The 21,587-nt window shown below is 41.2% G+C and overlaps 1 protein-coding gene across 1 annotated transcript in view; it reads right to left on the bottom strand.

The window, feature by feature from the left end:
- LOC145414194 (uncharacterized) overlaps positions 1-21,587 on the bottom strand; it is a 39,056-nt gene that overhangs the window by 9,852 nt on the left and 7,617 nt on the right. The window contains exons 4-9 of the mRNA XM_080283770.1: positions 19,106-19,151; positions 16,941-17,484; positions 14,937-15,086; positions 14,475-14,648; positions 14,016-14,139; positions 12,199-12,352 (exon numbers count right to left, since the gene is read on the bottom strand). Of these exons, the coding sequence (XP_080139896.1) occupies positions 12,199-12,352; positions 14,016-14,139; positions 14,475-14,648; positions 14,937-15,086; positions 16,941-17,484; positions 19,106-19,151 (1,192 nt within the window). The remainder of the gene's footprint in view (positions 1-12,198; positions 12,353-14,015; positions 14,140-14,474; positions 14,649-14,936; positions 15,087-16,940; positions 17,485-19,105; positions 19,152-21,587) is intronic.

Below are 21,587 nucleotides of genomic sequence, written 5' to 3'. Positions count from 1 at the left end.
CATTCCATAAATGGGAAGGAAACATATCACGTTTTCTGATGTTGCTCTACCAAGGTGGGAACAAGGAGTATGTACAATATGTAAAGATGTAAGAAAAAAATAAAGCACAAATGGAAAAAGTACCGTGGTAAATGATGCATCACAAAATTCCTAGAAAGTTCTACAATACAATACTCTAACTCAGTAAATAAGTCAACTGATAACATGCTTTCCCTTAAACAAGGAACTCATACATTAAGATTGGCCATGGTACACCTAATGTTTTCTATGGACTGGAATCTAAATTATGTGCCAAAACCAGCTAATTACATCCCAACAGTTGCTCAAAACTGTTGAGAGAAAAGAAATCTGAGATGTGATAATAAGAAGTATCAGTGTGTCTCAAACTGAACTTGATTATTGTATGTACTTATGGATGAACGCTTCCTGAGAGTGGTAACTGTGTGGCTAGTCACCAAATTTGTGGCAACATTTTACTTTCATGAAAGTATCTCCCAAGGTCGATGGTAGCCAACCACCTACAACCTAAATACTCTAAACCACCATTTCTCAACCTTTTTTAGGTTGTTCACCCTTTAAGCCTTAATGCACATACCCATCCCCCTCTCCCTCCTGCTTTCTGCTACTGTATCACCTTACGCTAAAAGCTTATTCCCAAATAATTATAGTTATTGTTGCCACAGGTTCAAGTGGATGTTAATTCTGGTAAATAAAGTTAATACAGGAAGAATTAGCCATTTTTCATTCCACTGTTCCCCTTATCAGGAGTTTAGGGGTGAGTTGAGGGACATTTACTATATATTTTAAATGGGGTGCAGTTCATCTTTCAGTACAAGACTTCTTGGTATCTTTAATTTTCACCTGAAACAACCAGATCAGAGAAAAAGAAAAAGCAGGAAGACGTCCGTGTGACAGACAGTAAAGGAAAATAAAAAAGATAATACACAATGTACAATGTGCTTTGAAGGCTGGAGCAGAGACTATATCAGTAACGATTATAAATCAGTGATTCATCATAACACATACACACATGCATGCATCTCGCTGATGCAGTGGTAACGTTCTCGCTTGCCATCTGGTAGACGGGAGTTCGCGCCTCGCTCAGGTTGCGAAAAGTTTCACTGACGAAGTGGGTGGTTACTGTACCCCTAGACAAAGGGGACGGGTGTGTGCGTGTGTGAAGGTCACAACCTTGCCCTTACATCGGACTATATGAGCTCTCAGCTCCCTTCCGGGAGGGTAAAGGCTGACGATCACGACCATCAAGTGATCCTGACTGACCCGGTGAATTACACACACAGGTCGCCGACAGAGACGGAGCTCTTCCTGGATCGTAGGGAAATACATCACTGAATCTGCGGCGAAAAGGAGACCAGCCTATTGTGATTATGTGAAAGAGTGCGTGTGGTGGTCCCGTCGGACTCTAGTAAAAATACCCGCAGGCTTCGGTCATAAAGAGTAGATACAGTGGAAATATAGTTTCCATATGGTTGCATCATTGCGGAGAAGGACCGATCTTTGTTTACAACTGGTGAAAGGGAATTTGTGGGCTTTTTCGACGAAGACATGGGAATAGATCTTTTCCACGTGACGTCACGAGTCGTGACTTTTGTTTACGGCGCCATATTGGACGGCAAATTGTCGGACGTCTAGAGAGAGAATCGCAGAACCCACAATGGTATTCCACTGTTGTGCCTTCAGCTGTAAGACAAAGCAGAAAACTGGAAGTGGGGTAAACTTCTACCGATTTCTAGCCAATGAGTAAAGGCGAGTGAAGTAGATAGCTGCCATGAAGAGGGAGAACTGGCACCCGACGCCCGGCGACGGCCTACTCCCCGCTGTATAGCAAGCATTTCATATCGGGTGAGCCGATGATTTGTGAGTAGATACGGGCATATTTACCATTCTTTGCAGTTGCAGGTTCATGGGATATCCTAACTGTGTTAATGTCAGAGCACAAGACCCACACGACCATGAGTGTGCATGGGAAAAGAGGGGGAGGGTCCATGTCACAAGCCTTGATATTATTCCAGAGTTTCACCCAAACCAAATCTGACATAGCAGTGATGATTAAGAATGTTAGATACGTAAATAAAACCAACCCAGTTACAGGTTAGGTCATACTTGAAGTTAGGTTGGGTTAGGTAAGGAGGTTAGGTTACATTTGGTTAAGTTAAATTTTTATTTTTTATTTTTTTTTCAAATTTTCACTGTGATTCATATGAAACTGATATTTGTGTCATGGTGGATGATTTTAATAATAGTGCAGTACAGAATATTGTTCAAGACTTCAGTATAAAATTTATATACCACTGTGAGCCTGTGCTAAACAGTGTTGCAATTAAAGCTGAAACAAAATAAATAGTACAGCTATTTATAATTTTCTATTTAGAAAAGAATGTTGCTCCACAGAAAGCAAAACTGTCAATACATGCTCCAGTTAAATGTACATTTTCCACTTAGCACAAAAATAATTACAAATAAGAGGATAAATAATGTACTTATATCAACGCCCCCTATATTTTCTTTTACCAGGTATGCAGCTACTAAGACTTTTTATTTTTAATATAAAATGTAAAATCATAAAAACTATATTGTTGAAGTCTTTTAGTTTTATGTTGTGGTACTCGTCAGCATGATATAATCTTAATTTAAGTTTGTACCAATGTTTCAGTTGTAATGTAAAAGTTAACTTTAAGAGTTTTGACAGTTTTGGCCTATACTATCAATTATCCATTTTATGTAAAACTACTTAAAACATCAGTATATAGGCTGTGTGTATGTTTCTAGGTCTATAATTACTGAAATTTCCAAAATAAATATGGTAAATTTCCAAAATTACACCCAACTCACCTTGAAGCTTAAAATTTTCATTTTTAAGTGTTTTATAGTGTGATTAATTTGAGTCTGATATTCATTTCGGTCGGAAATTACTTTTCTTTTTAATTCCACACCAAGCTAACCCAACCAACTTAACTTAACCTGACCTAACTTACGACCTAACTTAAAGCTTAAGAAGAGAGGATAACTGCAGTAGCCCAACAGCCCCAAGCTAGATAGCTCCCACAAGAATGTGACTAATTTACTCTGCCTACAATAGCCCATGCAGGCCCATACTAGGCAGCTCTTACAGGAGTGTGACTACAAGAATGACAAATTTTGTATGCAACCCATACCTGTCATATGCTCATCTAGCCTATACTTACAACTTTCTAAATAGAGGGCAGCAAGTAGGGTACATCGCTGGGAAACCAGTTCAACTACTCGTTCTCAGTCAGTGTAATACAATCCCTCCACCCTTGGCCCCACGTCAATAATTTGCTGATTATCAAGTCGATTTACAAGTACCACATATCAATTCCAGCAATCTGGATTGCATATATACAATATGACATGTCTGTTTACCTTGAAGGATGCCCCGGTGAAATTTGATGGAGTGTTTACCAAATAGTGATAGCAATCGCCGTATCTGAGATCTGGTTTCGGTCCCCAGTCCTTGAAACTGGTGAATTTCTCCCTAGATATGGTGTAAGGATCTAGCCCCAAACAGTTTATCTTGTTCCTGTACAGATCTTGATGGCTTTGATTCAGATTTCTGCATATATCTGACAGTTTCTTCTCTGACAGCCCTGTCTGGACAGCCATTACTGCGAGGAGTTTGCCGTCCAATATGGAGTCGTAAACAAAATCACGTGATTTCTGTGACGTCACTGGAAAAGGTCTACAGGAAGTACTAAGCTGTACCAAACAAGAGTAGCAGGAGTAGAGAAAACGGCAGAGAGGAATGTCCAGGAGTCAAACAAGGTATGGACAGTAATTAGAGTTGCAGGAACGGACCTTAGAGCAGGAGAAAGAGATCAAAGATTTGCAGAATAAACTGGAAAAAATTTGCACACGCGGTGATGAACAAGAAAGAGAAGTTATAGAATTAAAAGTGACTAAGGAATCTGCCTCAAATGAAATAAAACAGCTCAAGAGGGAAAATAAGAGAATGGAAGAAGAAAGGGACAGGATGAAAAGTAAACTAGATGATTATGAATCAAAATCAAGGATGCAAGATGAGCACAATAAGGTAATCAAGGAGCAACACAAGAGGTGGAAGAAAATTCAGGAGGAAAGAAATGTAAATTTGAAAGAGATTATAGAACAACAAAACAAGGAAAAGGTGGGGAAGGAAGTGGTTAGGGTACTGAGAAGTAGGGAATCTTTAGCCAGGGATGTAGCAGATAAGAAAAATACCGTATGTAATAATTTCAGCAGTAAAAGAAAAACGTATGACAATAAGATCAGAAAGAGAAGAACTGAGTAAGGTTAACCCGCCCCGTCCCGACGACGTATGGGTACGTCACCACGATTTGCATTTTCCAGTCCCGGCGACGTACCAGTATGTCGTGCAATTGCAAGGTACCTAATTTGCACAATTTTCAATTTTCGCACGTGATTTTTCGTATGTATACACGGGACACCTTCCTCTATTCCTGTACAAGATACCAAGCAGGGACAATGCCTTACACTGCATAACCTCCCCCCTCCCCCCCTCACGCCATTGTCTTGGCAAAGGACCTGTTACCAGTGACCTGGCTAGTAAAGTTATTCAGGGCCAGAGTGATTCCCCAATCGATGACAATGTGGAGGACAATGTTTACATAGCATTAGAAGAAGAAACAGCCAGAAATAATGATCAGGTAGTGTGGCAAAAATAGGTCAGGTATGGTGATTAGTTAGTGAGTGAAACAATGCTTATAATGCCTTTATTACTGCTTGAAAACCAATATACTGTCATACTAAATATACATTCGTACCAAGTAAATAAATAAATACCGTTTATGAGTGGATAAAATAGTTACCCTCCCATAGAACTCGTTTTCTTTGGTGCCAGCATGTTAGAAAACTCACTCAGGTAAGGAGGAACTCCTACCTGGATTGGGCACTTTAAACCTCAGGTGAGCGATTTCTCTATGAATTTTCGATGTTTCTCACCAAAAGCGAAGGTTTTAGCCAAAAAAAAAAAAAATCGAAAATACCTCGGGACTGGGGGATGTCGGAGGTGCGGAAAACCTCGGGACGTGACGGGTTAAAGAGATAATATCAGTAGTTATGCAGGGTAACAACGAAGCTCAAGAGGAGACTGAAGAAGTGTTTAGGTTAGGAAGGTACAAGGAATGAGGGGCGAGGCCACTTAAGGTAAAGTTTACGTCCCAGGTAATGGTAAATGAACAGAACACGGAAATTATCAAAGAGGGGTTCAAAAATGTTTAGATAAGGAGAGATTCAAATGGGGAAGAAAGAGCTAAAATAAAGGAGTTAGTAAAGGAAGCAAAGGCAAAAAATGAAGAGAGAACAGAAGAGAAGACAGTGTTTTATTGGAGAGTTATGGACCAGAAATTGAGGAAGTGGTACCGGCGGAGAGAAGAGAGGAGGGGTACAAAAAACATTGAAAAAAGTTTGAAAGTGGCATATACTAATGTTGATGGTTTAATATCGGCAAGGTTAGAAATCAACGACTTCTTAAGGGTACATGAACAAGATGTTATGTGCTTTGTAGAGACCAAGTTAAGAGAGGCTATTGAAATCCATATGGAAGATGGTAAATACAAATTGTGGAGAAGAGACGGAAAAGAAAAAACGGGAGGAGTGATGATAGTAGTGAAGAACAACGTAAGTGTGGATACTGTGGAAATGGGAGAGCATAGGGCAGAAGTGATAAATATGAAATTAGAAACTGGGGAGAATGGCAAGAGAGATATGGCAGTAGTATATGGTCCCCCGAAGACAAGAGCATGGAATGGCAATGAATACCAGATGTTATTAGACATAGTTAGTTATCTACAGAAACTGAGAAAAGCAGCAATATAATTCTAATGGGTGATTTTAACTGTAAAGAGGTAAACTGGGAGGAATGGGACTTAGGAGGCATTGAAGATTTGTGGGGTACTATACTGTTAAACACTGCAATGAATAATGTAATGACACAGTGGGTCAAAGAAGAGACACAATTCCAAGGTGATGACACATCAGCAAGATTAGATATACTGCTAACCAAAGAACCTGATGTAACTGAATCTTTGAAATATCTGTCCTATACGAAAAAGTGATCATGTGGTCATTGAGTTTCAGATGATAACAAGGAACGTGGTGCCAAGAGACGAGCAAAGGCAGGGAAGATACAACTTTGGGAAAGCAAACTTTACAGAATTGAGAAAATTTTTCGAAAATGCAAATTGGATAAAATTCAGAGAAACAAGAGAGATACAGGGGAAGTGGGATATCTTTCTAGACCTCTTTAATTCGGGAGTGAAAAAATATGTGCCAAGAGTAAGTGGGAAAGAAAACAGGAAAAGGAAGTAGTTTAATAGAAGGTGTATCTATCTATCTATCTATCTATCTATAGCCCGACGCCCTAATCCCGCAAAGGGTGGCCGCAGACAAAACGCCTCCAAGTTGCTGTCACCCACCATTTGACTACCCTCCCCCCAGCTCACCTCCCTCTCTCTTATATACCTCTCAACTCCATCCCTCCACCTCATCCTCGGTCTACCCCTCCCTCTCCCTCCCTCCACCTCACCTACATACACCCTCTTAGTCAGTCTTTCATTCTCCATTCTCTTCACATGTCCAAACCACCTCAGTGTATTTCTCCTAATCTTCTCAACCACATCCACATCCACCCCACAACGTTCCTTCACTTCTTCATTCGTCAACCTGTCCCTCCACGTCACTCCACATGCTCCTCTCAAGTAGCTCATTTCCACTGCTCTCACTCTTGACTTGTTCCCCTCTTGCAAGGTCCATGCCTCGCTTCCATACGTCAGGGTAGGGATCACAATACTATCATGCAGTGACTTCTTAACTTCCTTACTCACCTCCCTTTTTCTCATCACTGCTTTCAGTGTACCAACAACCTTCCTTCCCTGCTGTACCCTTTCACGCACTTCATCCCCCAAAGTTCCATCCTTACTCATCACACTGCCCAAGTACTTGAATGCACTCACATTCTCCATATCCTCACCATCCAACCTCACTGCACACTCTGTGACTTCATTCCTCTCAAACACCATAACTTTACTTTTGTTTACATTAACTTTCAGATTCCTCCTCCTACACACTGTCCCAAATTCATTCACCAAACCTTGCAACTCCCATTCATCTTCACTCAACAATACTGTATCATCAGCAAACAGCAACACCGGAATCTTCCAAATCTCACCCTCATTCATTATAGCCACCCCCATATCCACTGCCCTACCTTGCACCTCCTTTACAACCCCATCCATGTATATATTAAACAGCCATGGAGACATCACACAACCCTGTTTCAGTCCCACATTGAGATAAAAGAACTCACTCAGCTCACCATCCACTCGCACCATAGCCCTAGCTCCTTCGTACATACTCTTCACAGCACTCAACAATTTCCCTTCCACTCCATATATTCTTAATACCTTCCACATACCTTGCCTATCTATTCTGTCATAAGCTTTCTCCAAGTCCATGAAGGCAGCATACACTTTCCTTCCCTTCTCTAGATACATCTCCACTAAACATCTTAGAACAAATATCTGATCTACACACCCTTTTCCCTTCCTAAATCCCCCTTGTTCTTCTCCAACTAGCTCCTCTGTCATATGCTTAACCCTATCAGTGAGTATTCTACCATATATTTTACCAGTCACACTAAGAAGTTAAATACCCCTATGGTTACCACATACTTCTCTCTCCCCTTTTCCTTTGTATAAAGAAACAATTATACCTGATTTCCAGTCCTCTGGAACCCTTCCCTCTTCCCAAGCCAATCTACATAACTTCCATATCCACTCCACAACAATCTCACCCCCATACCTAAGCATTTCACCACACACTCCATCAATTCCTGGGGCCTTTCCCAACTTAATCTTCTTCATCGCGTCCACTACTTCCGCCCTACTGATCTCTTCCTCCCTCCTCTCATCTCTTCTTCTCCCAGCCATTCCCCCAACCACTTATATCCGCACTGCTCTCACTCTCTACATTCAACAAATCCTCAAAGTGCTCCTTCCATCTCCTCAATTTCTCTCTCTTCTCCACCAACAATCTATTCCTATCTTTCACTTCCCTACTATTTCCCCTTGCACACTGCCTTACTTTCTTTACCTCCTTCCAAAACAATTTCTTACTCTCCCTCCATTTCACACTCAGATTCCTCCCAAACTCTTCATCCACTTTCTTCTTACTCTCCTTCACCAGTCTCTTAACCTCCCTTCTCCTGCTCACATATACCTCTCTCTTCTCTCTCTCATCCTTTCCCCTACCTCTACTCGCTAACCATTCACTATATGCCTTCTTTTGTTCCACAGCTCGTTTCACCTCATCATTCCACCATTCAGTCCCTTGCACACCCTTGTATCTCCTCCTCACTCCACAAACCACCTCACACGCTGCGCCTATCTCTTCCGTGAATATCTTACATACGTCTTCCACCCCTTCCATCTGCTCTAGCTCATACCTTCCCAATCTTTCTTCCACTATGCTCTTATACTCTGTCATTTTCTCATTATCTTGCAATTTCTCCACTCTTCTCACAGGAGCTGCTTCCTCCTGTCTTCCCCTTCGTCTCCTCAACCACTTTCTTTGCAGCTCTACCTTGGCCATCACTAAGTGATGGTCCGAGACTCCATTCCCCCACCCTCTCCACACTCTTGCATCCAACACTTGTCTTCTCATTCGCTCATCCACACACACGTAGTCTATCATTGCCTTTCGTTCAACAAGTTCACCATCCATCCTCCTCATTACTCTCCATGTATACCGCTGGATCATCTTATGACGAAAGTAGGTGTTGGCTATTGCCAACCCCTTACAAGCACAGATGTCCACCAAAGCACTACCATTCCCATCTACTACAGCTAGCACACCCCACTGACCAACCACTCCATCCACTCGTACATTCCCAACTTTGCCATTCATGTCTCCAATCAACAGCACTCTCTCGCTCCTCTCAAACTTGTCCATACATGCTTCTACTCTCGCCCAAAACTCATCTTTCATTCTTGCCACTCGATCCTCTGTCGGGGCATACACACATACTGTACAATCGCCCAGGTGTATGACAGCAAAAAAAGAGAGGGACATGGCGTGGAACAACTGAAGAACGAGAGGTAATAAAAGAACAAAGGAAGAATATAAATGAACTAGAAATGAATATACAAGAATACATAGAGAGGAAGAAAGGAACTTTGAAAACGGTATAATTGACAAATGTAAGGAAGAACCCTAATTGTATTGCAGATTTGTTAATGGTAAATTGAAACAAAAGGAAGGAATCACCATACTGAAAGTAGAAGGAGAGGTCTATAAAGATGCGGCAGTGCAAGCTGAAATAATGAACAAATGTTTCCAACTGGTTTTCACTAATAAAAGGGATTTTGTGGAGGAGGAGAGAGTGACTAGAAATGCAGTGATTAAAGATATAAAAGTGGAAGTGCAGGAAGTGTATAAATTACTGGAAACTCAAGATGTAAGAAAAGCCCCAGGACCGGATGGAATCTCTAATTGGGTACTGAAGGAATGCAGAGAACAACTGGTGGATAAGATTCACAGTTTAATTGTGTGTTCTCTGGAAGAGGGGAAAGTGCCTCGGGAATGGAAGAGGGCGAATGCGGCACCAGTTTATATGGGAGGAAATAGGGAAGAACCCCTGAATTATAGACCAGTGTCCCTGACCAGCATAGTTCCAAATTGTGCGAGAGAATCCTGAAAGATAGATGGATAAAATATTTGGAAGAGATGAACATTTTGGCTGAGAGTCAGTTTGGATGCAGAAGTGGAAGGTCATGTGTTTCCAACTTGTTGAGCTTTACTCAAGAGTGATTGACGTGCTACAGGAGAGAAACGGTTGGGTGGATTGTGTGTATTTAGATTTGGAGGCCTTCGACAAGGTACCCCATTAGCGACTATCGTGGAAATTGGAGCATACAGGAGAGCTGAAGGGAAACCTCCTGGAATGGATGAGAGACTTTTTGAGAGACAGACAAATGAGGACAGTAATAAAGGACAGGATGTCTGGATGGAGGGAAGTAACAAGCGGAGTCCCACAATGCCTGGTGATAGCGCCAGTAATGTTTCTGATTTATGTAAATGATATGGTAGATGGAATGAACAGTTATGCAAGTCTGTTTGCTGATGATGTGAAGATCTTGAGGAAAGTAGAAGTTGAGGAAAACTAATATGCTGCAGGAGGATCTGGATAGGATGCATGACTGGAGCCGGATGTGGGAAATGAAATTCAACGCAAATAAAATGTAAAATATTAGAAATGGGTAAAAGTACCAAGAGACCATCACAGAATTACGGTATTTGATGTGTAATGAACCAATCACAAAAGCGGGAGAAGAGGAAGTTTTGGGAGTGCTGGTCCAGGACAGTTTGTCACCTGAAAAGCACATTAACAAGACAGTTAGAGAGACGTATAAACGTTTGACCAACATAAGAGTAGCATTTCATTACATGGATGAGATGATGAAAAAAATGACAGTGGCTATAACCCGCCCCAGGTTAGGATATGCAGCAGTAGTGTGGTCCCCCCACAAAAAGAAAGATATAAACAAGACAGAGAATACAAAGAACAGCAACCAAGATGGTCCCCAGCCTAGCAGATCTGTTATACAGAGAGAGGCTAGAAAAGCTGGATTTGCCTTCCTTAGAGGAAAGGAGAGACAGGGGTGACATGATTGCAGTGTTCAGGGCCATGATGGGAGTAGTCAAAGTTGACAGTGAAGATCTGTTTGCATGGGATACGAGAGTAACAAGAGGACACGGAATGAAACTGAAGAAGCCAAGCTGCTTGAAGGATATCAAGAAATATAGTTTTTCTTATAGATGCATGGACCTGTGGAATAGCCTGGACAAAGAGACTGTCCAGTCTGAAAACTTAAATGAGTTTAAGCAAAGTTTGACATTGAGAAATAGAGACGGGACCCCACGAGCGTAGCTCTAGGTAAATACACACACACACACACACATCTTGCTGAGAGCACATTTTTCCTTGAGTCCTTGCACTCCCCCTTTGAATACAGTAGGGGCATGCCTCCCAAGGTGAGAACCATTGCTCTTAACTGTGCAGCATTTTAAGCATATATACTGCTGAGGTGATGCATACCAGTATATGGCAAAATATTATGATGTAATAAACAAAATGGATCGTATGTGTAAGGGGACGATGCATGATTATACTGTACAACTGTACTTACAAACAACTGATAATGTAGTAATTTAACAGCTCATCTAATACATTTTCAGTTTCCATAATTCCCACCAAATAGCTATTAATCAACACAGGAGCACTTTCTGCACAAAACACCATTATTTAATATTAACCCCTACAATCCACAGAAATATTTTTCATTGTATTCCCATCATCTTCAGACAGCCTTATTCAGTTTTGCAAAGGCTTTTCAGACTGAAGAGGTTAGATACAGCCTTCACTTACCCCTGCATTATGCAAGGTATCCCTAGAGCTAAATAAATCATGTCAACATAGCAATCATAAACTAAACTAGTATATCATCAAAGTTAAGGGGTTAAGTGGTTAAGATGTGCAATAAAGGATCAGGGTTAATGAACCCACAGTAGCATTTACCTCAATCATCATCTTCCTCATCATCTCTTTTTCTCACCTACTGATGAGGTGAAGCAGAATCCATAAAACAAAAAACAGAAAGCACAACAGAGGAACAACTATCAATCGGATGCTTAGTGAAATGAATCTGACACTTACCATTAAGCCCAGGAATCCTGGCTCTGCTATGCAGGTGTATTCATATACACATATTTTGGTTGGCATTTTTCTTTACATATACCCTTTACAATACTTAACAGAGTCACTCTGCCAACTAAAAAAAAAAAAAAAAAAAAAATTGCCAAAGCCTTGTTATGTCCTTTTACGTTCAGTATATACATAATTCATCCAGTCAACTCAGTCTCCTGCCAGATCTTTAGCCTCATAAGCTTTCATGCTTTACTTTCATTGTCATCATTATCATCATACTCCTGACCTCTATGCCCACCTAAGAATACTGTTCCACAAGGCATACTATACTGTACATAGTTGTGTTTCTTTTCCCAAGTTCCCACTCATTTACTAATTAAACTTCTGTTATTATAGCACAGTATTACTAATGTGTTAACCAGCTTCTAGTTACCATCAATCCTACTTTCACTCACCTTCATCTTCACTACCAGATTCCCTCTCCATCACACCGGTTGGAGCCTCGACAGTGTGTGTCACCTGATTTGACCCAGCTGAATTTTGATGTCGGCCTAATGGTGGGAAAATATATGCATAACCTTGGATGTGGCATGAGCAACAGCTGGGCACCTAGAAAAGAAGAAATAAAATGGTAATAGTCAATTCTCTGTTAACCCCTTAAAGGAATAAGGGCCCAAGACAAGGCTACCCAAGTCCGGTACATCTAATCAAGGCTAGATGACCAATGTACTGCACTTCTCCTGGTGGCATTACATAATCAAAAGATCTTCATTCATCATTTCCTAATGAACCCATGCATATGCCATGGCCATCACTCCAATTGTAGCATCCTAACTACTAAACCACCAGATGGAAAAAAGACCATAATTTCATCATCATCAGCTCAGTTTCAGCTAATAGCTGAGATTGATGGGTTGATAAAAATGGCCAGACCACAAAGAATACACTTGAATTCACCATATGGCAGCTTCAAGACATACAATACTTTGGAAATCTGCCAGATTCTTTGCAAAACCAGTTGATTTACCAAATTAAAATATCTTAATGATCAGCAAAAGGCAATAATGAAATGGGGTGAACAAATATTAACTGAAGATTAAAATAAAAAGAAAAATGCATTCAATTCCCAAAGTAACAGGACTAGATTTTTTTTTAACACCAACTACATGGGTTCTAAAAATCCCTAAAATTCTGAGCTCTAAGCCCAAAGGTCCAACATTCAGATGTACCATGCATCACCATGTTGCACAGCTTCAGTGCAAATACCCATTGTCAGTAACGAATACTTGGTAGGGCTGTCTCATTTCAGGACTGGTGTAATGGTATTAGCAGGAGCAGTTTTATGGTATGCTGGTGGGTGGTGGGTCTTGTGGAAGATCAGTGAAGCCTGTTTTACTGAGATTCAAATACTGTATGTAATAAGCATGTTCCCTTCCCTTGCCTGGCATTAAACTCATGTCCTTTCAAAAACCAGGTCTTTTGTTTCACCATTTGAACATCACAACTGCTTCATAATACAGTATAAAAGTGATGAATGCAGTCACTCTTAGTCTTTTCTTGGAGGAGCCTTTTGCTATTACGATGGATGAATGGTGATGTACTGACACAGACTGGGGAAGGGGGGGATGGGAATGCACCCCCCATTTTCATCATATCAACTGTTCTTTTAAAAATAAATACATATTTACCAATATATCAGCAACAAATATCTTACAGAAATCTTATCAAGACAAGGCCAGTGCATGCAAGCATGTTGGGGCCTTTATAAACGATAAGAACCATTAAGTCCATGATCCCTCATCCCATTTGATGATGAAGTGAGGTTGGATCCAAGAACATGGAAACATAGACTATGCAACTGGGATACGGATGAACAGCATGTTCAGTGAAATGGTCCATACAGTCATTCACCCACCTTTCAACCACCCAAAAACCCTGGCATCATTTCACATGCCAAAGCATCTATATATTTTCTTACAGATTTCTTTACAGATGCACTTCAAGTATGCCTACCAGATTGTATATCCATCAACAGTCAATTTAAAAAGAGGAGACAAACATTTACTTTACCTATCCAATTTGATCTGTCAGTTCCCTGGCCAAACTGACAGAAAGCCTTCCTCACCTCATCTTTGGGTGAGGAAGTGGATGAGGATGATGGCTGTAATAAGGAGTACATTATACGCAATGAAGCATGAAATGAATAAAATACAGGTAATACTAAAATAATGGGTTGGTATGAAGGGCTGAATGGTTACCAAAGTGCTCTGACCTTAAAAATATCCATATGTAGGCCTCTACCCTCCTCCCATGACAGCAAGCGATGGTAGTTGTAGACTTGGTTGCATGTAGCTCGGTAATGATGAGACACATAACTACATGCCCCGCCTGGTTTCCTAAAACAGCAGTTCACTACTGTATAAGATGCTCTAGTTTATTAACTGAGTAAAGTTATTCAGAAAAGTTTAGCACATGCGACTTAGTTCTGATCATCTAGGTAATTCATCAAGTTGAGACAGATACAATGTCATATTGTACAGTGCAATGGCAGTAATTAACAAATACAACTGAAACCTAATATTTAGTCTCTGTTCATGATTTTCTTTTAATCCATCTACGTATGCATCATACACTGTACTTGAATACTGAAGTCACTTGATTCATAATAGTCAAAACTAATAAACATCTACCCTGTACTATAATACTATGTTACTTAAAAATAAGTACTTACAAGCATTTCTCCATGCGAATTGTCTGGGAGTATTTGTCCATATTGACAATGAACTTCCAGGAACCTTTGGAGTTGCGGGCTCTCTTAGGTCGAGCGTACTTCACTTCAGAAGGGCACAAGAATCCACCGTCTTGAGCAAAGTCACGGTGAGCATGGCTATCAGTACCTGCTCGCCTACAAATACAATACAGCAGATGAACATACATAAATGTGTTAATAATTTAAAACAGAGATAACTGAAATATATTAATTTAATATTTTCATTTTTCTGTCACATAAATGAGGCATACACATTGCATAACCCCTAAACCATGCCTAACAATGCAGCTCATTACAAATGCAAAAAGTCTAGCTTTCCAATTCACATCAGTCATGCCTTATCCTTACTTTCCTTTGCTGCTCAATTCATTCTTATTATGCATTTTTCAACACCTAAACTCTGCAGTCCTTGAAAAGCTTCACCTATTGCCAAAGTAGTGCTGGTAGTCATACTGGTCCTCTTGAGCAGCTGAGACTCCATCAATGAGATCATCGGCACTCTGTGATCGCACCTCTGCCACCATGGTGTCAGCTCGTGCGGGATCACGTACCAGGGATGACAGGATTGCCTCACTGTAAGTAATCATACACTGTAATCATATACTGTACTCCACAAGAATTATAGTACATTCATTAAAGTATATATACACTTACGAAACTTGAATAACATGGGATAAAGTAGGAATGGATTTCCTTGTTTTAGTCATATTGTTACTCAATGTAGTGCTGCTCTAAGGTGACTGCCCTTTCCTCCCTTCCTTCCTTCCTCTTCTGTTTTTCTTTCCTTCATTCTTTCTTCCTCCTGCCCACAAGTGACTTACACTCCCTCTTCTGTCTTTCTTTCCTTCATTCTTTCCTCATCCTTCTGCCTATGGGTGACTCTACACTGAATGATACAGTAAGTCAGACGGTTTTCTGTATACCAGAAAACCATTTACTACATTGGGTGGTAACCATATAACCAAATTATGGTGCCTGGTGGTTTAGTGGGTAATTAAGGCACTTCAATCGGACCGGTGCAGGTTTATATCCATGGGGTGGTTGGGGTTTATTGCTCACGTAATGCCACTCATGGATGAGTGAGGCTGGTCACTCTCATCTTAAATGTCAGGACCAACTTGCCTATCCCCGGGCTCTTATGCTCCTCATGGGGTAACACTGGATTAGATGATGGATGGATGGATGGTTACATAGTCATCATCATGATCCTCATCCTATTCCCTCTCAAAATAAATAAATAAGTAAAAAGGCAGGATTCAGAAAAAAGGAACGAGAACTATAACATTATACCTATTTACAGTGGTTTGTGAAAGGGGTTACACAACCATTCACTATTCTTTTATGCCTTAGATTCTTCTTTGTGTGTGTGTGTGTGTGTGTGTGTGTGTGTGTGTGTGTGTGTGTGTAATTCACCGGGTCGGTCAGGATCACTTGATGGTCGTGATAGTCAGCTTTTACCCTCCCGGAAGGGAGCTGAGAGCTCACATAGTCCGATCTAAGGGCAAGGCTGTGACCTTCACACGCACACACCCGTCCCCTTGCTCAAGGGGGACAGTAACCACCCACTTCGTCAGTGAAACTTTTCGCAACCTGAGCGAGGCGCGAACTCCCGTGTACCAGATGGCAAGTGAGAACGTTACCACTGAGCCAGTGTGTGTGTGTGTGTGTGTGTGTGTGTGTGTGTGTGTGTGTGTGTGTGTGTGTGTGTGTGTGTGTGTGTGTAATTCACCGGGTCGGTCAGGATCACTTGATGGTCGTGATCGTCAGCTTTTACCCTCCCGGAAAGGAGCTGAGAGCTCATATAGTCCGATCTAAGGGCAAGGCTGTGACCTTCACACACATGCACACACCCATCCCCTTGCTCAAGCAGGATAGTAACCAACCACTGAATTCGTCAGTGAAACTTTTCGCAACCTGAGCGAGGGGCGAACTCAAGTCTACCAGATGGCAAGTGAGAACGTTACCACACACCAGGAAACTATTTACTACGCTGTGCGGTAATCATATAATCAAATTATGGAGCCTGGTGGATTAGTGGGTAATTAAGGTGCTACAATTGGATTGAGCCTGTGTAGGTTTATATCCAAGGGGTGGTTGGGATTTATTGCTCACATAATGCCACTCAGGGATAAGTGAGGCTGGTCACTCTCATCGTAGATGTCAGGACCAACTTTCCTAACCCCAGGCTCCTGTGTTCTTAATGGGGCAACATAGGACTGGATGGTGGATGGATGGATGTATTAGAAGCAAATCAGCAGAAGTAGGAACAACACAAGTAATGTATATATACTGTACTTCACAACTCAAGTTAACTGTTCAAAGTTATGGTTCTTTGTATCAGTACAGTACTGTGCATGAAAAGATTTCAATGAAAAATAACAATTAAACAAAAAAATTACTGCAAACAATAATTAGAAGCCAACTTACTGTGGATAGTCCTCAGAGTCAAGACAGATGTCCTCAGTGTACTTAACACAATTTCCACCTCTTACGCTCCCAAAACCAGAGTTGCTGAAGCCACCCGGGCGGGGAGGGCCTGGTCGGTGTCGAGGAGGTCCTGGTCGTATCTTGTCTGAATGGGGCGGTGGTCGGGGTGACAGTGGGCGAGGGGCAGGTCGAGGTGGAACAGGCCGGGGAGGGATGGGTACTGGAGGTCTGGAGGTATGTAGTGGAGGTCGAGATGGTGGAGGTCGAGATGATGGATGAGGTGAGTTAAAATCAAATTCATTTTTGAAGTTTTCCTGGAACCCAAAGGCATTTCCACCAAACTCTGAGAATGTGACTGGCCCAAAATCTGGACCAACAGTGTTACTAAAGTCCTCTACAGGTGTGAAGGCTGGGTGAGGTCCTGGAGACTGACGAGAAGGGGCAGGAGGATGTGGTGGTGGGATATGATGGGGTGGAAATTTCACTGTTGTGGGGCCGGGCTCAAAAGGTAATGGCTTCAGGATTTCCTGTGGCGATGGCACCTCTGTGGATGTACAAAGAATAAGGAAAGTGTTGATTAACTCAAATGATGGAGGGAGGCCTGCCATAACACTGACTGCACAAGCAAACTACGCACTAAATAACACTAAGTAAGCACAGGTCTGTGTCAGCTGAGGTACCCTGAAGTCACAAGCAAATGCTACATTCCCACATGTTACTGCTGCATAGGGTAAGAAATGTGTATGTGGGGGTGTCCATCCTTTGGCAATACATTATTGTACACTGACTGGGCAGCTATCCTGTACCTTCAGCCTGTGCTTTCAGTCTTGTCATATTGCTTTCATAATTATGCAAGCCTTATACCTTAGGTTTGATTGTTAATCTTTTATTCCGGGATCCTTGACTGAAACAGGCATGTTTCCCCCACACAATACTACTGTAATGTTATATGTACATTGCACAGCCAAGCAAGAAAGCTAGAATGACAGTACCACCCAAGTTACACACTATGGCACTGGTTGGAATTACTGTACCAGTCTTTTACATGCACACCCTTCTTCATTATGTTGGTATCATCAGTACTAAATTCCTTTTAGGGCAGCATCATTCACATACCCTCTCTTGTGTGACAGAGATTACATCATCTGTATCCACCCAGTATACATGTAGTAGTCATGCTCTGTCAATACAGTACATGAAATGACACTAGCCACAGGCACAGATATGTATGTACAAGAAAATCCCAACAAAACATTGTGGAAAATATTATGCCAAGCAGGAAACTATAACAGAGAAATAAGCTCAAGTCTTACCATAACCAAGTTGGGTCATGAGTCTGATGTAACGAGGTGTCTACACCTACATACACATACACCCATGAGCCAGAGTTTTTACTCAACCTCTAATCTTTTCCATGGCTGGTGGGAAGTCATAGCCAGTGTTTCACAGTAAACAAAGATCTATTGTCCAATAATAAATAAACTCTGCGACTGCAAGAGGAACAGAGTGTGATGACAGTGCTACTTATTCACTATAAAATTAAATAAGCTTTGCAAGACTGCAAGAGGAACAGAGTGTGATGACACTGCTACTCTCATTCAATTAAAAAAAAAAAAAAAAAAAAATCTTAGTTTCTTACGAAGTCCTGGTTATGATTTTCTTGCAGCCAAGGATAATGGTGCATGGTAAGTAGAAATTACGGCCCACAACTGAACACTACAGTATGAGTTAAGCAATTACACTGATTTCACTGTACAGTATATGAAACACTCAATAAATCACTTCACAGCCACAGTATGTTAGTTTTCAATTTATATCAGAGATATTACATTACTGAGGTGGATGGATGTACAGTACTCTGTAACATTTTGTAACATCAGTAATATGATGAAAGGGCTTAGGAACTCCCAATGAGAGCTCAGAAAACAGAAATTTGATTGATGACCTTTCATTTTTTTTTTTTTTTTTTTTAGTGTATAAACATAGATTTGAATGAATGTTTAAACTGACTGAGCATAAGCAGTGAAGCAGCAGGTAAAGCTATGCAGAGTAGAAAACAAATTAAGTTCCATCAGCTGCTCATCAACCACCACTTACCTAGTCTGCCCTATACTGTGTAACCTGCCTGCCTCTTACACTAGTACCCAATCACTTTATCAACCTACTTCTGGTGCTCTGGATGCTGGCCTCACCTTGTGGGTTGTACTGCACCTGCAAGTAAATTAACTATTATAAGAAACATCACAAACAGTAACTCTTGTAGGTGAGTCTCAAATCCAGATCTGTGGGTGACATTATCTGGATTAACCCCTTCACTTCAATAATGTACTTTTTTCTATTATTCTTCCTACCTTCACATATTTTTACCTAACTCTAAGGAACTACACATAATGAAGGCGTTAGAAATTATTTCCATTAAACTTTACTATGAATGATCTTAAAGTTGAATAAAATCATCAGGCAGCAATAAGATTAAAGGGATTATGTATTTTTTTGGTTATAGATACACTTTTTTTTTTTTTAATAAACTACTTCCAGTAAGTGTAATCATCTCTGTGTATCACTTGTCCAGAGTTTGGAAAATGGATTATGTAATAACTGAAATGAAAATTAAAAAATTAATCACACTGTCCTGGCCGAGATTCAGTCTCAGGCCCCTGCGCCTCATATCCTGCAGTCCTGATGGACCCGGGTTCGAATCCCGGCTGGGGCAGGGAACAGTTTAAGGATTTGAATTTCATAAAAGCAGACTTTCCTGATCTACCAGATGACCCGCCGACATGTCATAAAAGTACCCCCGCTAATACCAATACACCAGTCCTGTATGAGACAGCCCTAGCATGTATTCGATATGGACGGTGGGTCTTAGCGCCGAAGTGATGACATGCAGAGAGCTGTATGGTATGTAGGAGGACTACTGGGTCTTGAGAGCAGGCTGTGAGGCCTATGCCCAGAGTCGGACACAAAAAAAATATGTATGTGCGCGCACGTTACCACTGAGCCATAAAGAGGATCCCCGCTTTGCTTCTAGGCAACGCGGGCTTTTTATACATCCCATTACATCCCTCTTTTCTCCCCTTGGTGACTACCGGTAATTTGGTGAGTTTCGAACTCAAGGTAGCGTAGCATCAGAGGCCACCTCGGGGAGGCTGCGGACCACACCGAACAGCCCATCTCCAGGATATAAGGACAGGGATTCTCTCGGCTAACCAAGGAACAACATTAAATTGCCAAGCAAGCCCTGCCTTACATCCCACACCTCTGCCAACCAATGTAATTACCGAAATGAAACGTAACAAATTACAGTAATCGCTGTCCTGGCCGAGATTCGATCTCAGGCCCTCGTGCTTATACGCACGCACAGTACCGCTGAGCCAAAGAGAGGATCGCCGCTTTGCCTCTAGGCAATGTGGGCTTTTAAACACTCCATTACAATTGGTTTGTATAACATACAGTACATATATTTGGATTTGAAGACTCTACTGTATTGTAAGAATAAGAACAACACTCATGGAAGCAGAGGTGGCTGAAATGTCGGATGGGTCATCAGAGAATATATATCTTCTGTATTTCAGTCAGGCACGTGGTGGTCAGCTGGTGATCGAGTCCTGAGTCATGGAGGGTTAGCAACAGCTTCATGCAGGAAAGATATACCCTAAGTCAATGAGGTGCCACATGAAAGACGTTGAACTTCAGGTGGTCCTCATTATGTCAGGGTTGTCTTCTGAATACATTTGGTTCCATAAACTGAGGAAACTGGCAGTTTAACTTTATAGGTAACAGTGAAGCTAAGTAGCAGTAGTTCTGTAATTTACAGAGGAATTAATAGCAAATAATTGCTTCAATAAGGCAACATACATGTATGTGGAAGACTTACTGCATAGAGTAATCTTAACTGGATATAAAATTATCATTCAAGGGCTCAGTTAATCATTATCATTATCATCCTAGCCCTAATCCTATTAAAGCAGGAGAAGCTTTCAATAGTGTCCAGTGAAATAAGATACATGCATTCAGTCATCACTTGAACCTTCAGAATTCCTGGCTCCACCCAATTGTGATACAATCCACGCGATTCATCTTCATTATGTCATTCTTGTGACATCTGTGGGGTAGACCTGCTTCATCAACAACCAGATTCAAAAGATGTGCATCCATTGTCAGCTGTGTCTCCAAACATACTTCGTCCACCTAATTTTCATAATCATCATTACCATTACACTAACTTCTTTTTTTCCACCCAAAGATGGGGTGAGGTAGAGTTCAAAAAGCAAGAAATGGGAAACACATGAAAGAGTGGTACTAACCACCAGCATGCCCAGTGAAATGAGCCACACAGTCATTCACTCAGTGTTCAAGCCCTTCAGAATCCTAACTCCACTTTATTTTTAACCATCCACATATCCACTACATATTACTTATCAGAGTCAATCTGATGACTATCAAGTTAAAATAAAGCTTGCCAAACTCTTGTTATGTGATCCTCTGTTCAAAATTCAGTCAACTAGCTCAATCCCCTATCAGTTCCCTAGCCTCATTAACTTTCAAACTTCACTTTCTAACACAATTAATTACCATATCTATCCAGTTTCTTCTTGTCCTAGCATCCCTCCTCCCACCATCACACTCATTCACTTGTACCCTTTT

Source organism: Coenobita brevimanus, chromosome 98 (genome assembly GCF_032717465.1).
Source record: "Coenobita brevimanus isolate Jiangsu-jjx chromosome 98, ASM3271746v2, whole genome shotgun sequence".
Classification (NCBI taxonomy): Eukaryota; Metazoa; Arthropoda; class Malacostraca; order Decapoda; family Coenobitidae; genus Coenobita; species Coenobita brevimanus.
Note: the sequence above shows the minus strand (reverse complement) of the source record. Positions and strands in the feature narration are given on the sequence as shown.